The 17,971-nt window shown below is 35.3% G+C and overlaps 2 protein-coding genes across 5 annotated transcripts; one reads left to right on the top strand and one right to left on the bottom strand.

Moving 5' to 3' along the window:
* The first annotated feature begins 7,433 nt into the window (after positions 1–7,433).
* LOC113748657 (protein DA1-like) lies at positions 7,434–16,031 on the top strand. 4 transcript variants are annotated; one of them, XM_027292168.1, is made up of 12 exons: positions 7,434–7,971; positions 8,950–9,096; positions 9,649–9,733; positions 10,309–10,480; positions 11,097–11,217; positions 11,850–11,933; positions 12,420–12,539; positions 12,669–12,881; positions 13,043–13,105; positions 13,204–13,322; positions 14,625–14,683; positions 15,524–16,031. In XM_027292168.1, exons 1-12 carry the CDS (start codon positions 7,963–7,965, stop codon positions 15,841–15,843), a joined length of 1,512 nt encoding a protein of 503 aa, XP_027147969.1. In that variant the 5' UTR covers positions 7,434–7,962; the 3' UTR covers positions 15,844–16,031. The 4 variants fall into 4 exon arrangements, with proteins under 4 accessions (XP_027147969.1, XP_027147968.1, XP_027147970.1 ...); XM_027292167.1 differs by having other exon boundaries at positions 9,646–9,733; XM_027292169.1 differs by having other exon boundaries at positions 8,911–9,096; positions 9,646–9,733.
* Positions 16,032–16,634: 603 nt separating this feature from the next.
* LOC113749972 (probable calcium-binding protein CML41) lies at positions 16,635–17,425 on the bottom strand. The gene has a single exon (XM_027293867.1). It carries the CDS (start codon positions 17,350–17,352, stop codon positions 16,777–16,779), a length of 576 nt encoding a protein of 191 aa, XP_027149668.1. The 5' UTR covers positions 17,353–17,425; the 3' UTR covers positions 16,635–16,776.
* Between the last annotated feature and the right edge of the window lie 546 nt (positions 17,426–17,971).

Here is a 17,971-nt window from a genome sequence, read left to right as displayed (position 1 = left end):
ACTCTGTGGATATATGGCCACTGACAACAAGCTGAGTTATCGTACCAAATTAAACAAGAAATAAGAGATCATATCAGGTATAGCCGTAAATCAATTCAATCTAAGTTTTATCTTTCAAAGTCACAGTCGGATTTATGCATTCATCATGAAAACACTAGATTTGCTCTCTACAGAAATATGCCTATGATCTGCAAACGTAGCACTTCAAATTAGGGACAAATGTCTACGTCGCTGAGAAAAGGAAATGTCATATCCAGTTTAAGGAGAAATGTACTAGATCATTACGTACAGCTGCCCAATTTTTCTCCTCCCCCCCTCTCTTCCTTTTTTTTTTTTTTTTGGTCTCAGAGGTTTGAGTGGTTTGTTAAGTGCTAATTTGGTATCTGAAATTTCAGAAAATATTAGTAATTTCAGAGTTTCTCTTTCCCATAGAAATTTCTATAAGACAACAACCAAGAAGTTCTAAAAAGAGTCAACATGTAATTTTAGGAAGCCAAAATCATTTAATTTTTTTTTTCAACAAACGACCAAAATCATTTAATAGAATGAGCTCAAATGAGGACCACTTAAAATATTGCCAAAAATGTATTTTTCACAAAGATAGAGAGACAAATCAGTTCATCCTGTATAATTGGGGGAGTGAAAATGTAATAAGCCATTTGTTTTTCTTCGTTTTTAACCTCTTCTCATGTAAGTATAGTTTTTTACCTTTCATTGTTTAAACTTCACCATTTGTCGAATGAATCTAGGAAAAGCATTTCATATTTTACAAAACAACACTTCTATGATCATTTTAACTTTCCAGATCTGATCATAAATTTTATATTTCAATACTGCAAGATGCCTAATTATAATCTCAGGGCTTGCTGCAGCCAATGACTTTTAGCTAGGATTAATGCTTATACTTGGAAATTCTTCTTCACAGTTGGAAACTAATATAGCTTCTTGGCTATTTGGTATAGAAAATGAAGGACGTGATTTCCAATTCTTTTTCCCCCCCTGCATTCAGGGACCACTTCATCGCATATTTGACATCTTATTAGCTAGGCTGGATAGGTTGATCTACTCTTAATCATCTTAGAGTTTTGTTCTTAATTTTCACTTTAGTTGTGGTTTGTATGTCGTTGCTTTAATTTCCGGCATCATCGTTTCAGTTAATAAAAATATGAGGGTTCCATTAAAACCTCCAACCACTCCAATATTGAGTTTCTGATAAAAGAAGAAGGAAAGTTGCAACAAGTATCCGAAATCGGAGTCCCTGTATAGTATAGTCACCTGAATGGTTGTTGAAATTTTTTGGAAAAGCTCATATCAAGACTCAAAAAACTGAAAATTCATAATCGGTATTCCAAGCTTTGTCAACAGATCAGTATGATTTCTTAACTATACTCTAAAGTTAAAATTCAAGCCTAAACACTTCTATCTTATTTTACTAAAGCAAACAGCTGATAAAAAAGATAGAAGGCTATAGATATATAGAGATTCATACTCTGTATAACTTTTCCGGGACTAAGGAAGAAAGCATTATCTTGACAATAATTAAGTTGCATGTCTTTGTAAGAGGTTGTGATGGTAAATGCACCATTTATATATTAACGGTTGTTTGGTTATATATATATGTTTACTTTTTGAAATAGTTACAAAGGCGTCTGCGTATTTGAACTATGCCAAAAAGTTCGTAGACTAGTACTATTATTTGCAGCATAGTCTAGACACTATCTACGAGTCAAAACACTTGCGCACTGAACCAATTTTAACATTGAAAGCCAAAAAAAAACTACTGAGCCATCAAACTAGACACTTAGGTTTAAGTTACAAAATTGCTTAAGATTACAAATATGTGGTCAAGTGTTACAACAATGCGTATGAATTAACAGAGAAGATTATGCTAGTTTTGTGCCTTTTTTCAGTCATTAGCAATTAATTTGGCATGGTTATAAATAACTTTCTCACCCTTATTTTGCGTACAATTTTGCTTGAGAATGAAACTTTTGCAGGTAAAATACCACTGACCTCGCCTTTTATCATGTACCCTTATATATATATATATATATATATATTCTCACTTACGTAATGGTAGCCAGAGACGAGGGTTTTGGAGGTGGGGAGGGATCAAACATCAGAGACAATGACTCCTGCAGTTAATGTAACATTTTACATGGGCATGAAACGGAAAGTAATCACAACAAAATGATGGAAGTTGTTTATTAATTAGAGAGTATGATTGCTTAAAGCTGGTAAGCAAAAAGGAGACTCATTCTGAAACAAGTTGTGGATCTATAGCTAACGGCTTGTGTGGTAACTTTAGTCGAAAGGGACCACTCTTCTCTTGTCGGAGGTGTTATGAGGTGCCCTTTGTGACTCATCAGAGGAGAAGATACAACGGCCTTCCCTGTTAAATTATGAGTTTGTGAGTGAGTGTGGGGGACTACCAAAAAGATGTGCATAGATGGCGACAACCACCATTATCTCCTGGCCTAGGTGATGAAATGGTCGGAAAAATTTTATAATGTGTATGCTACTTCTCCATAAAAGGCGCTAGTGATCGATAAAATTAGTCTTGTTCCCATTAGTTTAATCTGATGCAATTACCTCTTTTTTACCCTAAACTTTATACGGAGTACTCCATCGATGTTCTGTAGTGCATGGTGAAAGTGATGCTTATTATAACCAAATCGATTACTCTTGCTCTGTAAAGAGTTTAGAGTTAAATCGCAGACGTACCTAGCTTACTTCTATTCCGCCATGTCCCTGTATGATTAGTAAAAACATGGGCATGGCTAACTCAGTTTAAGAAATGAAAACTAGATGATGATTTAGAAACAATCATTGATGAAAGTTGGATTGGTGAAAGGTAAGTGATATTTGAACTTAAACTTCAAAAATAGATCCTAGCACATCATTTCAACAATTTAGTACGTGAAGAAATGTAGAGTGTGAGAAGATTCTTTTGGAGCATACATATCATTATTCACCTTGATGAAATTGAAATTTGATATTCTACCTTACATTTTACTCAAAACCCCAAAAGAAAAAAAAACCTATTTACATTTTCCACAGTAATATAGCATAGTTATTAAACTCGGTCTGGTAAGGAACCCGGCAGAGGGGCTGGGTCACTAGGCCGACCGGTTCAATCGCCAGGTCGGGCCGAATTTTATAATTATGATAAATAGCGTTCGGCGTAATACTTGGGTAGACATAATCTACTCTCTTTTTTTTCCGGCGTTAGGCGAAATAGCATAGTTATTAAACTCGGCCCGGTAAGGAATCCAGCAGAGGGACTGGATCACTGGGCCGACCGGTTCAATCGTCGGACCGAGCCGAATTTTATAACTATGATAAATAGCGTTCGGCATAATACTTGGGTAGACATAATCTACTCTTTTTTTTTTAAAGACATAATCTACTTTGATATGCCTAAAAGACTTAAAAGGATGTCTGTTAAATTTATAATGTTAACAAGTGTACAATATAATGTGGAATACCAATTTTCGGAAAACTTATTTGCTTTGATTATGCATGAAAGGCTTACCGTATAGACTTTTGTATTAAAAAGTTTAGAAGCATCTATGCATTTAGAGTATATTTAGAGTTTCCAATTCAAACGTTGAATTGCACAGGTGAAACATACTCAGAAACTTGGTTCATTTAAATAGATGTAAACAGCCGTTGGTGTCAACACATACAACAGCCATTCATTTTTGGACTCCTTATAGAGGTAATGCCAAGGTGTTGCACTCAGTTGCATGGGGATACCGCTACTATTCCACCCAGAATTGTCACTTGTCTATTGAACTTGAACTGCCTACCTTCCTTAATGCTTGGACCTACAACCTTGCCTATAACCATCAGATGCCAATCACTTTTTTTTTTGTATTTTTTCTATAGCCAAACAGGAGAAAGAAATGAAATGCAAAGCTTGTAGTTAAGGATTTCCACACCATTATCTATTCTATTTTTTGTTTCTTCCTTTTTAGGAGCCGTTTGCTTCAAACTTCACGATCACCGTCGCTATGAGTATGTATATATGATAAATTGGAGAATAGAGAAATAGGTTTGATAGAAACATATAGAATATTTGGTAACTTTATATAGTAAAATGAATAAGTGAAGCTCTGCTGTTTATTTGTTAATTATAAAAACCAATAGAAACGGCATATGAAACCCATTAACTGATTCAGATTGACCTTTAAACAAACATTGGGTATGGGTATATATGATTGAAATTAAAACTCATTCCTTTCCCTTAAAACTCACTCACCAAACACTTTCTAGGTATCATTTCCATTTATCCATGCTTGATATAGCATATTTCCCCCCATATTGTATGTGATCATGCAAGTTTAAAACTTCACGGAACACGTAATCTTTCTAGTAGAAAGAGTTCAGGTGAAAAATATATTCATAGCTAGCTCAAATTCTTCCCGAGGCTGGACGACTCCAAACCAAGAAATTGAATCGCATATTATTTGTTGCAAACTTAGCTTTAATGTCATAAATCCCAGGTTGCTTTTTTTCCTCTTCATCCAGGAAGAGATGATAGAGATAATTGGTGCGACATAGACAAATCGGAAAAGTTTGGTTTTAATTGAGCTTAACGCCCAACTTGCACCATTACCTCATTTACTCTTTGTTTTTGTGAAGTTTCAGTACGTCGCTTTCCTGATGAAAACTACAAGCTGTATAGGTACAAATCTGAAGTGGAAAGATACTTCTCTTCTCCAATATATATTGGCTGTACTTCTCCCTCTCCCCATAATTAATAATTTCCCTTGAGTTCTTTGCTCTAACCAGTACAGGTACAGGTTGTATTATTTATTAATATCCATCGGATACCCCAAAAAAAAAAAAGAATAAATAAATGAATATGTCGAGAACCTGCGCTTGATGCATGAGCTATCAGCATCAACGATTCTGCAAATCTTTTCCTTGATTTAGCAGTTTTTCACAGTTTGATGGCTGAAGGCAACAATAGCAATAGGCCAAGAAGGCAAGAACCATCAATTTTCTTTTACTTTAGGGTCCGTTGGTTTGAGGGTAGTTTACTTTAGGAGTGTATTGTGAGAAAAGTGAGGTAAAGAAAAAGGAAACTAAGGTTTTTACATGTGTTTGGTTGACAAGAAAATAGTGCAAGAAAATTTAAATTGTTATGTTTGGTTAACAGAAAAGTTACAGGATAACTGGTTAGAATTGTTAGCTTGTGTGTATATATAAATCAAAGGTAAATATTGATTTCATAAAAATAAATAGAAACCGATCGACAACATCAACTTTTACACACTATTACATCTAAGCGTTTTATTCAACTTCATACAATGAAAATAAAGAAAACATAAAAATGCACTGATCTCTTTCTCACCCAAATTGTTGCATTTCTCTGTATAATTGCCACAGATTTATTCCTACAATTGTTTATAAGTTCATTTAAATAGGGAAAAAAATCAGACGATTAATTGTAATGTAACTTACTGAAAATTTTTCATGGACATGTACATAAAGAGAAGAGAGGAAGATATTTTTCTGGAAGGAGAAAAGATGAAAGATTTTAATACCATGATGATGTTTCTATGCCTTCTTATTAGTGTTATATGCAGATGATTGAAACAGAAAAAAAGATTTGAGTTGAGATTTTAAAATTAACAATTTTACCTATAAAATATTGGAAAATTTTTTCGTGGGCTTTATCCGTTAAGATTTTCCCGTCATTTGTTTTCCTGCAATTTTTTTTGCGGGATGAGTTTTGGCAATAAAAAAAAAAAAAATTACAAGAATCCTATTTTCCCACACCTGTCGTCCACTTTCTTTGCAACTAGGGGTGCAAACGAGTCGAGCTCGAGTCGAGCTTGGCTAATCGAGCAGAGTTCGAGTTAATTTTGTGAAGCTCGAACTTGAACTCGAGCTCGACGAGCTCAAAATATCAAGCTCGAACTCGAGCTTAAAAAATAAAAAATAATTATTATTATTTTATTTTTAAAAAATAAAAAATTAATATTTATTTTTAAAAAATAAAAAATAAATATTTATTTTTAAAAATGAATAAAATAATAATTTTTTTAACAAATAATAAAATAGTAGGGATATATATGTAATTTTACTATTAAAATAAAAAATAAAAAATAAATATATAATTGAGCTCACGAACCGCTCGCGAGCCAACGAGTTTAATATTTTTGAGCTCGAACTCGAGTTCGAGATCGACTTAATTAGCTCGAGCTCGACTCGAGCTCGTATTCGAGCCGCGCGAATCACCCCTACTTGCAACCAAACACTTCGTGTTTTGTCACAAAATTCCTTAGGAAGGATTCGCCGGGCCACGACCCATTTGTCCAGTAAGGCCAGGACGTTGCAGCATACAAGGCCCAATTCTGACGGTCGTACATGTAGAATTGCCTGGGCAAAAGGAGAAAATTTGTGATTCAAATCCAATTTCTGTACAAAATGAAAAAATAAAATTCCCTTTTTTACGCCGGAAGGGTTACCAGTGGGAAAATAAAAGGATTGTTTCTAGTAGTAATATTCTGCTATGAAAAGAAAATGACATGTTGGTGTTGTTACTTATTTGTGATGCAATAATTCACACTCTTTTATTTTATATTTATCTCTCGGACGCACTAAAAACTCTCGTAATATGAAGTATTAAATCTACTTCATATTAAATCTGCTTGAAAATCGAGTTTGTGACTTGGTTATAATTATATGAAAGCATTAACTTCAACAATTTTTTGTGAGAGTAATTCTTTTTATATAGCTCCAATAAGTTTTAGTTGAATCAATGAATGAGTTAATCTTTTTAAGCTTAGATTCTTACCTTTAAATTTTTTTCAAACTTCATAATATGACACTTCGTTAAATTGACAAGCCAATCATTAACTTTTTTCTAATCAAAAAGAATAATTTTGTTCATTTGGGTTGTAATTTTTTTTTAAAAAATACTATAATAATATTATATATATATATATGAGCTAAAAAATAATTAAAAATGCGATGGAAAAAAATTTCATAAAATTTTCTTTGAAAACTCGTAATTCAAACGCGCCTAGCAATTTTAGAATGGTAACTTAAACGGTTTTTTAAGTTTCAATATAGTAACTTAAGTTTTTTTTTAATAAAAAAGAAAAGGAAATGGTTTTTCCTCCACCCAAAAAAGAAGTTGTCTTTTCAAGTTTCGATTATATAATCTTTTTTTTTTCAGCAACGGTATAACCTACTCTATCCTAATAAGCTGTGATAAAAAGCTAATGAATATATAGACATAACTAGATTAAGAGAGTGTTATGACACAATCTTAAATTTTTTTCGCTGCAGGTGAGGGACTTGGCTGCAGGGACTTAAGTCCCTCCCTTCGATTATATAATCTTTTGTCAAGAAGTCAATTGACCTTCGATTATATAATCGGTTGCCCAATTTTGTGCATCTGATGTATCTTTCCCCACAATTCTGCCAGCACTTTTTCTGCGGGGCAAATTTTGTCAAAAGAAACATAAGAGACCCCACCATGACGACATAAGACCTCTCCAAAGTTCAACAATCAAATCCCATTCCAATCCTCAATTTCCGATCAACAGAAATCCCCAACTGGGTTTGATAATTCCTTTGTCAAACCCTTTTGGGTTTAGCCAAAAAGCGACGTTACAACACATAAATTTACTTCCACACGTTTGTTTTTCTTTGACTTTGAATTGTTCCGTATGATTAAAGTTTTGAGCTTTCACATTCTCAATTTTCCTCCTCCTCCATACAGTCCATTCTTATAAAGGTTTCCCATTTTTATTTTTCTCACAATTAATTAAAGGGATTTCAAAGGGTATAAATAGGAGTATTATTATTCGTCTAAAGTTTCAGTTTTTGAGCTATATGAAAGTTGAAACTGATTCCCATTGAGAATATGCAATTCTTGGATTAAAAATCTGATCTGGGCTCTTGTTGCATCCACCATTCGTTCCTCTGCAGATTATTGGTATGCTTAAGGTGAGTTACTTCTCCAATATTTGCTGTATTTTTTGTGTCTTCTGTCGTTGTTTCTGAACAGATATTAGCTGATTGTGATCAAAATAGAATCAAAACTTTTTTCTGATATATTTAGCTGTGATATAATCGGCATTAGCTTATGCATTAGTCTCTGAGCAATTTGGTTAGTGTGCATTGTTTGATTATGTGAGTTATGACATGTCTGTGTTTTTTGCTGGTTCGTTTCTTGTTCTTATTTTGCCTCTTTTTTTTTCAAGTTTGTAATGCATCCAATTGCAGAATAATGGGTTGTTTAGATGCATTGCATCTTGTTTATAATGAGTTTTATGCGATGCATTTTCATGCAGTGTTACTTAATGTGATAAAGGTAGTCTGCATTACTCTAATCATAAATTTGCACCTATTTTGCGGCACCTTTTCACGGAGAAGGTGAAGCTTTTGGATGGGAACTGGAAATCCATGTAACTACAGTGTTTCGTTAGCTTGCTTTTCCTATAAACATACTAAGCGGGTATGATCTATGATCTTCAGTTGGTTAAATGATTACTGTTGAGATGGTCGTACTTTTTATTTTTTTTCTGTAGGCCATGCAAGATCTTAAATTTTAGATTTGATGTGTGATTTAAATTCAAAGGCGGGTGCCTGACACATTTGAGCTATTTATATCAGCAACAGAACTAGTAAAAGTTTTCTTTGGTGCTAGAAATTAGCTGTCTTTTCTGAAAAGTAGAACATCCTGATGGTGGATTAGAACCTGCAGATTGCCTCATTATAGTTTCACAGTAATATTACCTAGATCAAACTTCCAGAGGGAGCCTGTCTATCATGTTTATTAATAATTACTCTTGTGATGAATTTGTGTGTAATTTTGTTAAGTTTTTAATGCATTTCATGGACAAATCCGTGTCTCATTGCTTTTCTGCCACTAATTCTTAGCAGATAGAAGTGTCATTTGCCATGATGTCATAAATTTTTTAGGAGAAGACCACTGGGGGAACTTCCTCTAAGCACATAATGGGTTGGTTCAGTAAAATTTTTAAAGGATCAAATCATAATGTTTCAGATGGTGGATACAGAAGCAGATACAGAGCAGATTTTCCAGGAAATTTTCCTTCCACTTCATTGGTGAGTGTCTTTTCTAAGCTGCTGTCTCTGCTTTTTCTTATGACATTTATGAGTTTTAGACAACAGCTACTATATGTTTCTCGCTCCTCTTGTCCTACACTACAGCAGTGAAACTTTCTAGACACCCTGAAATCTGATATAGTTCTTGTTGTCTATAGCTCAATGCTTGCTTGAATATTTGAAATAAGTTGGCTGAAGCTTGGCCTATGTATGTTATGAGTTATGCTAAGAGTTTGGTGTGGCATTCTGTCAGAAAAGTTACACGAACTTCTCTAGTATGTTTGTACTACTTGTGATTCATTTGTACCCCTGGATTCTGGTGGACTCCGGAGTTCCTCTGGGACTTTCCATATGGTGTTGAGCTTATTTTAGTCAATTAATCTCTCTGTTGCAAAGATTGGTTTGTGGTTCCCTGAAGTGGTTTTATAGTTGAGGAGAGATTAGCTTGCTTTCAAATTATTGGTTGTAGTTTCTTACTACTAATCGTGTTCTTCCCTGAGTACTGCCTCTGCTTCATTCAAAGCTTAATTTGTTTGGAAAGCCTTGCAGCAGGATACATTGTCCGAGGCAGAAGATATAGACAGAGCTATTGCATTATCCCTTGCAGAAGAGGATGAGAAAGGGAAACATGTGGTTGGTGAGTAACTTGCATATCATTTTCTTGTCAATGTTGTTTGGGCCATACTTTATTTCAAAGATCTTAGCTAATGTGCAGTACTTGAAAACACATATAAGCAATGGTAATAAAAGTAGTTTTAGTGCAGCAGATTAAGTTGCCAGCGCACATGGTCGATGGTTCTACATGTTTAATTAGTTTATAACATCTGTATGCTGGTATTTATTTGTACAAAGCTATAACCAAAGTCATCAGTGAATGTCAAACAATGTAATTCGTCTTCTACTTGGAATATACCATTTTATCCTGTCTGATGTTGATTGATTTTCTTATTTTAGCTTTCCTCTTTTTAACTTTTCAAACTTTACCTTGATTTTTCTTTGTTTTTCCCTTTCAAATAGTACCATCTTGGTTGCTGATAACCTTTTAGAATGATGAATTGAGATAAATAGGTCTCTGTTATGTCATGGAGAATTGCATTATTGCCACTCTGTAAGATAAACATTCATGTATGTGTGAGAGCCTTAAATGGTAGAATAAAACAAACTCTTCGATATACAATTTTCGAACTTAACAAATTGCTCAATTTTGATTAGATAGTGAGGCTCAACTGAAAGAAGATGAAGAACTTGCCAGAGCTCTTCAGGAGAGCTTGACTTGTGAATCTCCACCTCAATATGGAAATAGAGGTAGCGTTCCATTTGAAAATGGACATGGGACAGGAAATTTTTATCAACCTATTCCTTACCACTACTCAACAGGGTTCAGGTATGTGAAAACTTTTGAGCTTGCTAAATTAGCTCTCTTACTTTCAGTGGGCAGTTTTTTCTATCACTTAAAACATGGAAGTTTGTGTTCCAGATACAGTACCTGATGAGTTTTCTGCCCTGTTTAGTTGTTCTCAGTCTGTGTTTTCTTAATTAACACGTACAACTGGCTTCATGTTCTCTTTAGTTTGCATTCAGTCTCAAATTCATTGGATAAGAGTTTAGAAACAATTCATGTTTTTCTCCTATCCTTGAACCAAGTCTATGGTTTTCAGTTCCATGTACTGTTCTTTCAACTCTTTTTGAGGTCTTTTTTGGTTGACAAGTCATCCTTCACTTCCTTAGAATGTAAACTTGTAGCTTTTCGCGAAAGAGGAAAAGCTTTTGGAAAATTTTAGTGTTAAAAATAACTGTGTAAGATATGCTTCTCTTTGACAAGCAAAGATAGGATTGGTCAAACCTCTTGGGAACCACCTTTACATATGACAAGGTAGAACATGTTTGTTCTCCTATGAACTGTCAAACTTTTGTGCCATTAAGCTTTTGGGAATCTGCATGTTTTTGAGCTACTACCATTGCAGTGTGGTTGGTTCTCTTATCTACTTCTGTTGTGGCAGGATATGCGCTGGCTGTAATACTGAGATTGGGCATGGACGACTTTTGAATTGCATGGGTGCAGTGTGGCATCCAGAATGTTTCCGTTGCCATGCCTGTAACCATCCAATAGCTGATTATGAGGTAAAAAAAAATATTCCGAATAAGTTGTACCATGCCTGCAAGGTTTTAGCTGACTCTTATCTTACATTACTCTGCTTTACTTAATCCCCCAATGAGGAAAGCAAAGATTAGAGTTTTTTTTTTATATATTTTTTGCTTGATTTTGTGAAAGATGTTTGGGAGTTTCTTGTATCTTTCATCCTCTGTGATAGTTCGTGTAGTGCATGTCATTTCTTTTTTCAATGGGACAATTTTAAATGTGAAAACATTTTGTTTGAAAAGAAGCGGAAAAAGATCACTAGTGTATCCTTTTTTTGATTGTCAATATTTCAAAATAACTTCCCAGATTGAAATGCAAAAATCTTGACTTGTATGTCTCTACTGTATTTCATTTGCGAAAAATGCTTAAATTATCATATAAACGTTTTTATTCATGGCCATTATTCATTGGTAGCAGCTGAATAAGATATAATGTCAGTGCATGATCTGTTGAAGTTTTTCTTGTAAACTTTGGCAATTTTTTGGCATTCTCTCTTCTGGGGCAATATGTGTATCTTATGTTATGAAACCTAGCTATTCATTCTTGACTTTCCTTACTGTGTCTGAAAAGTTTTTTCTAACGGTCCTTTAATGTATGCTTCTATTCTATCTAGTTTTCAACGTATGACAGATACCCTTATCACAAAGCTTGCTACAAGGAGCATTATCACCCAAAATGTGATGTTTGCAAACACTTTGTAAGTAATTCTTCTATCATAAAAATGTTCGGCCAAGTGACTCTTGTAAATTTTTTTCTTTGGGCTCTTGTAAAGACTTGCTTAATTCAACTCATACAGCTGCACAAGTACTGATATGGTACTCTACCAACTACTGTTTTCCAGCACGTACTCTGCGCTGTTGCTTTTAGTTTTTGAGAGTAAGAAGCAAAAATATGTCCAAGCCACTTTGCAAGTGGATCGCCAAAGTGGAAAAATTTTCTTGGCTTTCTAAGAATTGAATTATGTTTTTGCAGAGAAATACTTATTCACATGTTAGGGAGCGCTTAGGAATGGTGCAGATTTTTTGTAGTTAGTAATTGATAAGTTTTTAAAATTTTCTTTTTATTTGAAATGTAAGTTTGAGAATATTAAGCTGCTGTAGAGCAGTTGCTTTTGATTTTTTACTTCAAATTTTAATTATTCTTCAAAATAAGTTTTATTTATTTATTTTTTGGGCATCTTCAGATTCCAACAAATGCAGCTGGCCTTATTGAATATCGGGCACACCCTTTCTGGTCCCAGAAATACTGCCCTTTTCATGAGCATGATGGCACTCCTCGCTGTTGCAGCTGTGAGCGAATGGAGGTTAGTCTGATACAGCCTTTCCTAAAATGTTCCAGTTTCCTCTCTCTCTGTATGCAATAAAGATGTAAACAAACTAGTCTTGTATGTGCATAATTGATGAGTAAAATACCTCTTGATTGCTGCAAGCAGCCCCGGGATACAAGATACGTTGCCCTTGATGATGGTCGTAAGCTTTGCCTGGAGTGCCTGGACTCTGCAATAATGGACACCAATAAGTGTCAACAGCTTTATCTTGATATACAAGAGTTTTACGAGGGATTAAATATGAAAGTGGAGCAGCAAGTACCATTACTTTTAGTTGAGAGACAAGCACTGAATGAAGCCAGGGATGGAGAGAAATATGTAAGAAATATTTTTTGGGGTTGAACCAAGAAATAAGGAAGATTCCTTTCCTTTATTTTGCTTGTCTTGATTCTTTGTGATATATGCTGGAAGAGATTAAGTACGAACTATATCTAAGAGATTAAGTACTAACTATATCTAAGTTATTTCATTTAAACCAGGGGCATCATCACATGCCTGAGACAAGAGGGCTCTGTCTTTCTGAGGAGCAAACAGTCAGCACAGTAAGAATTTTTTTTTTATTTTTCCGGGATTATGGATACACACATGCATTTTGTTATCCAAGTAAATGATTAGCTAAATGTCTCTCTGGAATTACAAGATTTCGAGGCGACCGAGGATAGGAGATGGAAATCGAGTAATGGACATGAGAACAGAGCCATTTAAGCTGATTCGTCGTTGTGAAGTAACGGCAATTCTCATCTTATATGGTCTTCCGAGGTAATATTCCACCTCTTTGGTGAGACTTGAGGATAAGTTTTATGTTAGACTCTCCACCTCTTAGATTTCTTTCATTTCTTATACTGGGTTGGGGTTTGGCAGGTCACACAAGGTGTATGAGAAAATTTTTTCCATGCTGCTCATAAAATTAAGTTGCTTGAGAAAGATGAAAACAGCATGATTTCTGGAAGTGTCGTAGATGGATGAGGTTTAGTATTAGATATTCTCTTGATTGGCTTAGACACATACTAAGTTTCTCTATTTTTGCTATCTCTTGGACCCATTCTCAATTTGGACATAATTGGCCCCTTCCATTCATATGAATTGCACCAGAGATAAAATTTTTGAAGGTACTAATTGTTGAAATTCAAACTTGGAGGTTGGGCAAACGCCCACAGGAAGTAAGAAATGATGAATATGTTAAAAAGCGAGACATCGAGAGTTTAGGAATGGTTCAAAAATTAAGGGACCAAAATCACAAAATATCCTTCTAAATCTTAATGCTCAACTGAGACTATAAGACGTTCAATTTGGGCAGAGATCAAGTGAAAAGAAGTTCAACAGGCCAATAGAAAACTAATTTCAGGTGCCACATGACTGAAGCATAAACTTTACAGATTTGCTGCAATCCCTCGTCTACATAAAGAGATTTTCCTTTTTCCTTGCATTACGTTAGTGCATGCGTCCTAGATCTTGTAATCTTGAGAGTCTTCTAAAGTGCATTCGAATTGCATTGACATGTTGCACTATGACGGCCTTAACATGGTCAGCATGTTTACTCTAATTATGCATGTGGAAGCTGCAATAGTGAGTGGAAAGCACTTTGCGAGGGGGAATTGAACTTATGTGAGAGGCATGGTAGATTTTTTTTTTTCCCTTATAGTTGGGTGGATTACTGGTATTAGGCTTTTATGTTCTTAGCCACATCATAATCAGGTCTTGAGCAATTTGGCATAAGGCCATGGAATTGAATATGCCTTAATTGCTTCATTGCTACTAATTATGGAGTCAAGGATATATCATCCCTCATGTCCTTCGAAGTGTGTAAATAAATTTACTTTTACACTTTAGTTCATTTGGGCAAGGTACGTTATGTAAAGTTAACATCGACAATTAGGAAGTCTTTGGCTTTGTCATGTAAGTAATATGCCTGTGGCCATTACTGTTCTTCTTGGAAACAGACAGGTGATTCTTTGAGTCTATAGACACTGTTTCCATGTTGCTCACTGTTTTGATTGTATGTGCTGCCAGATGTTAGTTTCAATATCAGTGTATGATACAAATAGAATTTGCTGCCTGCAGGTTGCTGACCGGATCAATCCTAGCTCATGAGATGATGCATGCATGGTTGCGACTAAGAGGTACTTCAAACTTCTCCTGCTTTAGCTAAATAAACTGATAGTAGTCTCACTTTTGGCTATTCAGCATAAGCATGTCCAGTTTTTTTTTTATGTCACAGATCATGTTTCTGAATATATTTGAGGAATCAAGAGAAAATTGGAATTGAAGATAAGAGAAAGTAGATTCTTTTTGACTAATTATTTTGTGACATTCAGATTTTATGTTTTCCTGATTTGAACAAATACTTTTTCATCAACTATCAGCTTTTTGGGGATTTGTGATATATTGCTTTGTTGTTATGGTCATTGTTTTTCCATTTTCCAATAGCTTTACTACTAGATAGTGCTATTTCATTGGATTGCTAATATTCTTTGAGAATTTTTTTTTTTTTTAAAATTTCTACATAAAAATGCACTAGTAGTTCATTTGAATTTAAGTGATTAATTCTATTTCCTTTATGAGGTGGTTTTGTTTGACAAGAAACACAGGATCTATGACTGTGTGTCTTTTTTACGAGACTGTTATAACATTTCTTGGAAAAGGAATAACGAATCAAATTTGTTTCTGATTATCTTTAAACATGTTATAAGTTTTGTCTCTGGCTATTTTAAAGAGAAATATGTTGTACATGTGCACTTGTCTCTATTAAAAGTGCAATTTTGTTGGAGGTGTGTTCTGCAAATGTTTTAGAAGCAAAGCACTAAAAGATGGTGATTGAGAGTAGGGATGCTTAATATCTGGCAATGACACCCAAATGCCAGATTTTGGAATTAAGACCTCTTTAATTCCGGCAATTTCCACAAACATGCCAGATTTTTGAAGTAAAGAGGACACTGATATGTCTGAGCTTTGTTTGATAGGTTACCGAACTCTCAGTCAGGACATTGAAGAAGGTATCTGTCAGGTTCTAGCTCGCATGTGGTTAGAATCTCAGCTTATTCACATAGCCAGGATCAATAATGTTGCCTCAACCTCATCGTCTTCTGCTTCTGCATCTTCAAAGCAAGGGACGAGGTCCCCATTTGAGAGGAAACTTGGTGAATTTTTCAAACATCAGATTGAATCAGATACATCACCAATCTATGGAAATGGTTTCAGGGCTGCTAATCTAGCGGTTCTTAAATATGGCCTGGGTAATACCTTGGACCACGTCCGAATGACGGGCAGCTTGCCGTATTGAACATTAGCTATACTTGAGAAGATTTGTTCAGATTTTTGTCAGAGCAAAACTTTGGCCACTTACAGGAATTTTTTTTCTGAATACAGTAGTAGTTCAGAGAAAGGATAAAATTCTTATACCTTGTAGATATCGTCTATATTGATGTACATTGATGACAGAGACATTAATAGAAATCATTTTTGATCTTCCTCTTGCTCAGTTTCAAAACCTGACTTCTAACTTTATGCCTTGCTGAATTCAAGAGCCCTTTTCTTTCACCTGTGACAGATATTGAAACATTTATGCAATGGCAAAGACAGCCATCTTTCCTGAGTAAATTTACTCAGCAAAGAGTAGCTTTACTTTTAAGACCTATCAAAGAGTAGCTACTCTTTTAGTTTTACCTAATTTTAATTATTCTTTATAATCTCTTTTCGTGATCAGTTTTCGTAAAATCAAGTCAAGGGGGAACCAAATCAAGCTCTTGCGAAACGGGTTGAAATTTAAAACGATGTGATGGGCCTACTAGGCCTGAAGGCGCTGGGCTTCAAATGGTTAAGGAGGGCTGGAATTACGACATCTCCAAGACATTTAATTGGGCCTTGAGACACGGGGTCAAGTTAACATCTAAACTCACAAGCCTTACATCCCAGTACCGCAGAAAATCCTCTAAAGGCCCCATTACTGTTGTTTTTTTAAAATATCTGTCTCTGGGAATTTGCACGATCAAATAGTACCCATTGCCCTCCATACTGCATAATTCTAATGAAATTAAAAAAATATATATATGTAGAATTTCTAACACTACTAACTACGCAATTTGTAAAAACACTTACGATAACAGGCTTTATAGTACAATTAAAAAAAAAAAAAACAGCAAACAAAGTTCAACATGTTCCCGCCCGGGGGGGAGTTTTTGGGTGGTGCGTGCGTGTGTTGGGGAATCATGGGAGCCTAGGACATCATTGTATGGAATTCATTGAAATCTAGAACTCCATTGCCATCAAGATCATAAGCTCGAATCATGGCTTCACATTCTTCCAAGGATTTTGGATCTCCAAGACGGTTCAAAACTAGTTGCAGTCCTTTAGGAGTGATGCATCCCGAGCCCTTGTCATCCTCAAACATCTCGAAGGCTTTCTTAACGTAATCATTAGCCTCGTCACCCTTGTTGTCCGTTTCAATTAATTGAACAAAGTCTCCAAACTCTAACAAATTGTCTCCATCTTTATCGAACTCCAGAATCACCCTTTGAGCCTCGTCACGGGACATTGAATCACCGACAGAAGAGAAATATGCTCTAAGTTCCTCGACCGAAATCTTGCCATCTTTGTTATCATCAAAGTAGCTAAAAACTTGTCGAAGTTCATTTTCTTTGGTACTGGTGCTAGTTTTTGGTGAAGAATTGGCGGAGGAGGAAGAAGTGGTCGAAGATCTAGATTTTGAACGAAAACGAGGGAGGCTTAGCTTTAAAGTTTTGTTGGCGAACCATTTTGATGGTTTGGCAGCAATGGTGGTAGCTGTTGCCATTGTTTGGTGGATGACCTTTGTTTTTGAGGGATAGTGTGTATATATTCTGAAGCAAAAAAGTACTCGCTGTGTAATACAGATGAATAGGCACTTATGCTGAATGAATATCTCGTACAACAATTGTTTGTCGAGATATTCAAGCAAGTTGAGCGGAAAGGTACGGTCGGAAGGAAACTTGCAGAGAAATAACGTAGAAACAACTATAACAATAATGGCTGGCAGTCTTTAATGAAATTGCATGGCAACTTCGTAGTTGCTTGGATTGAAATTGGAGCTGACTTCACCTGAAACTGAAAATGGTAGTACTGGTAACTTTTCTCCCGGAAAGTTACTGGAAATTTTGGTACCCTTTTTAAGATTTTAACTTTCGTAAGGTTCTTCTTGCTGCATCTTCCGTGAAAGACCCCTGAAATTTGGTGTGCGGCTAACATTATGTGATGTTTATCCTTTTCCTTAATCTCTTCATTCCGTCTCAATCTATGATGTACTAAACAACAATTCTTTTGGGAAACCTCTGAGCAAGTTGGGCCACTAAAAACACATCAAATCAATTTGGGCTGTATCACACATTCATTCGTCAATGCTTACATGCATGACCGCTCAATTGATGGCCAACCGC

This window comes from Coffea eugenioides, chromosome 10 (assembly GCF_003713205.1).
Source record: "Coffea eugenioides isolate CCC68of chromosome 10, Ceug_1.0, whole genome shotgun sequence".
NCBI lineage: Eukaryota > Viridiplantae > Streptophyta > Magnoliopsida > Gentianales > Rubiaceae > Coffea > Coffea eugenioides.
This window is presented reverse-complemented; position numbering and strand designations above follow the sequence as displayed.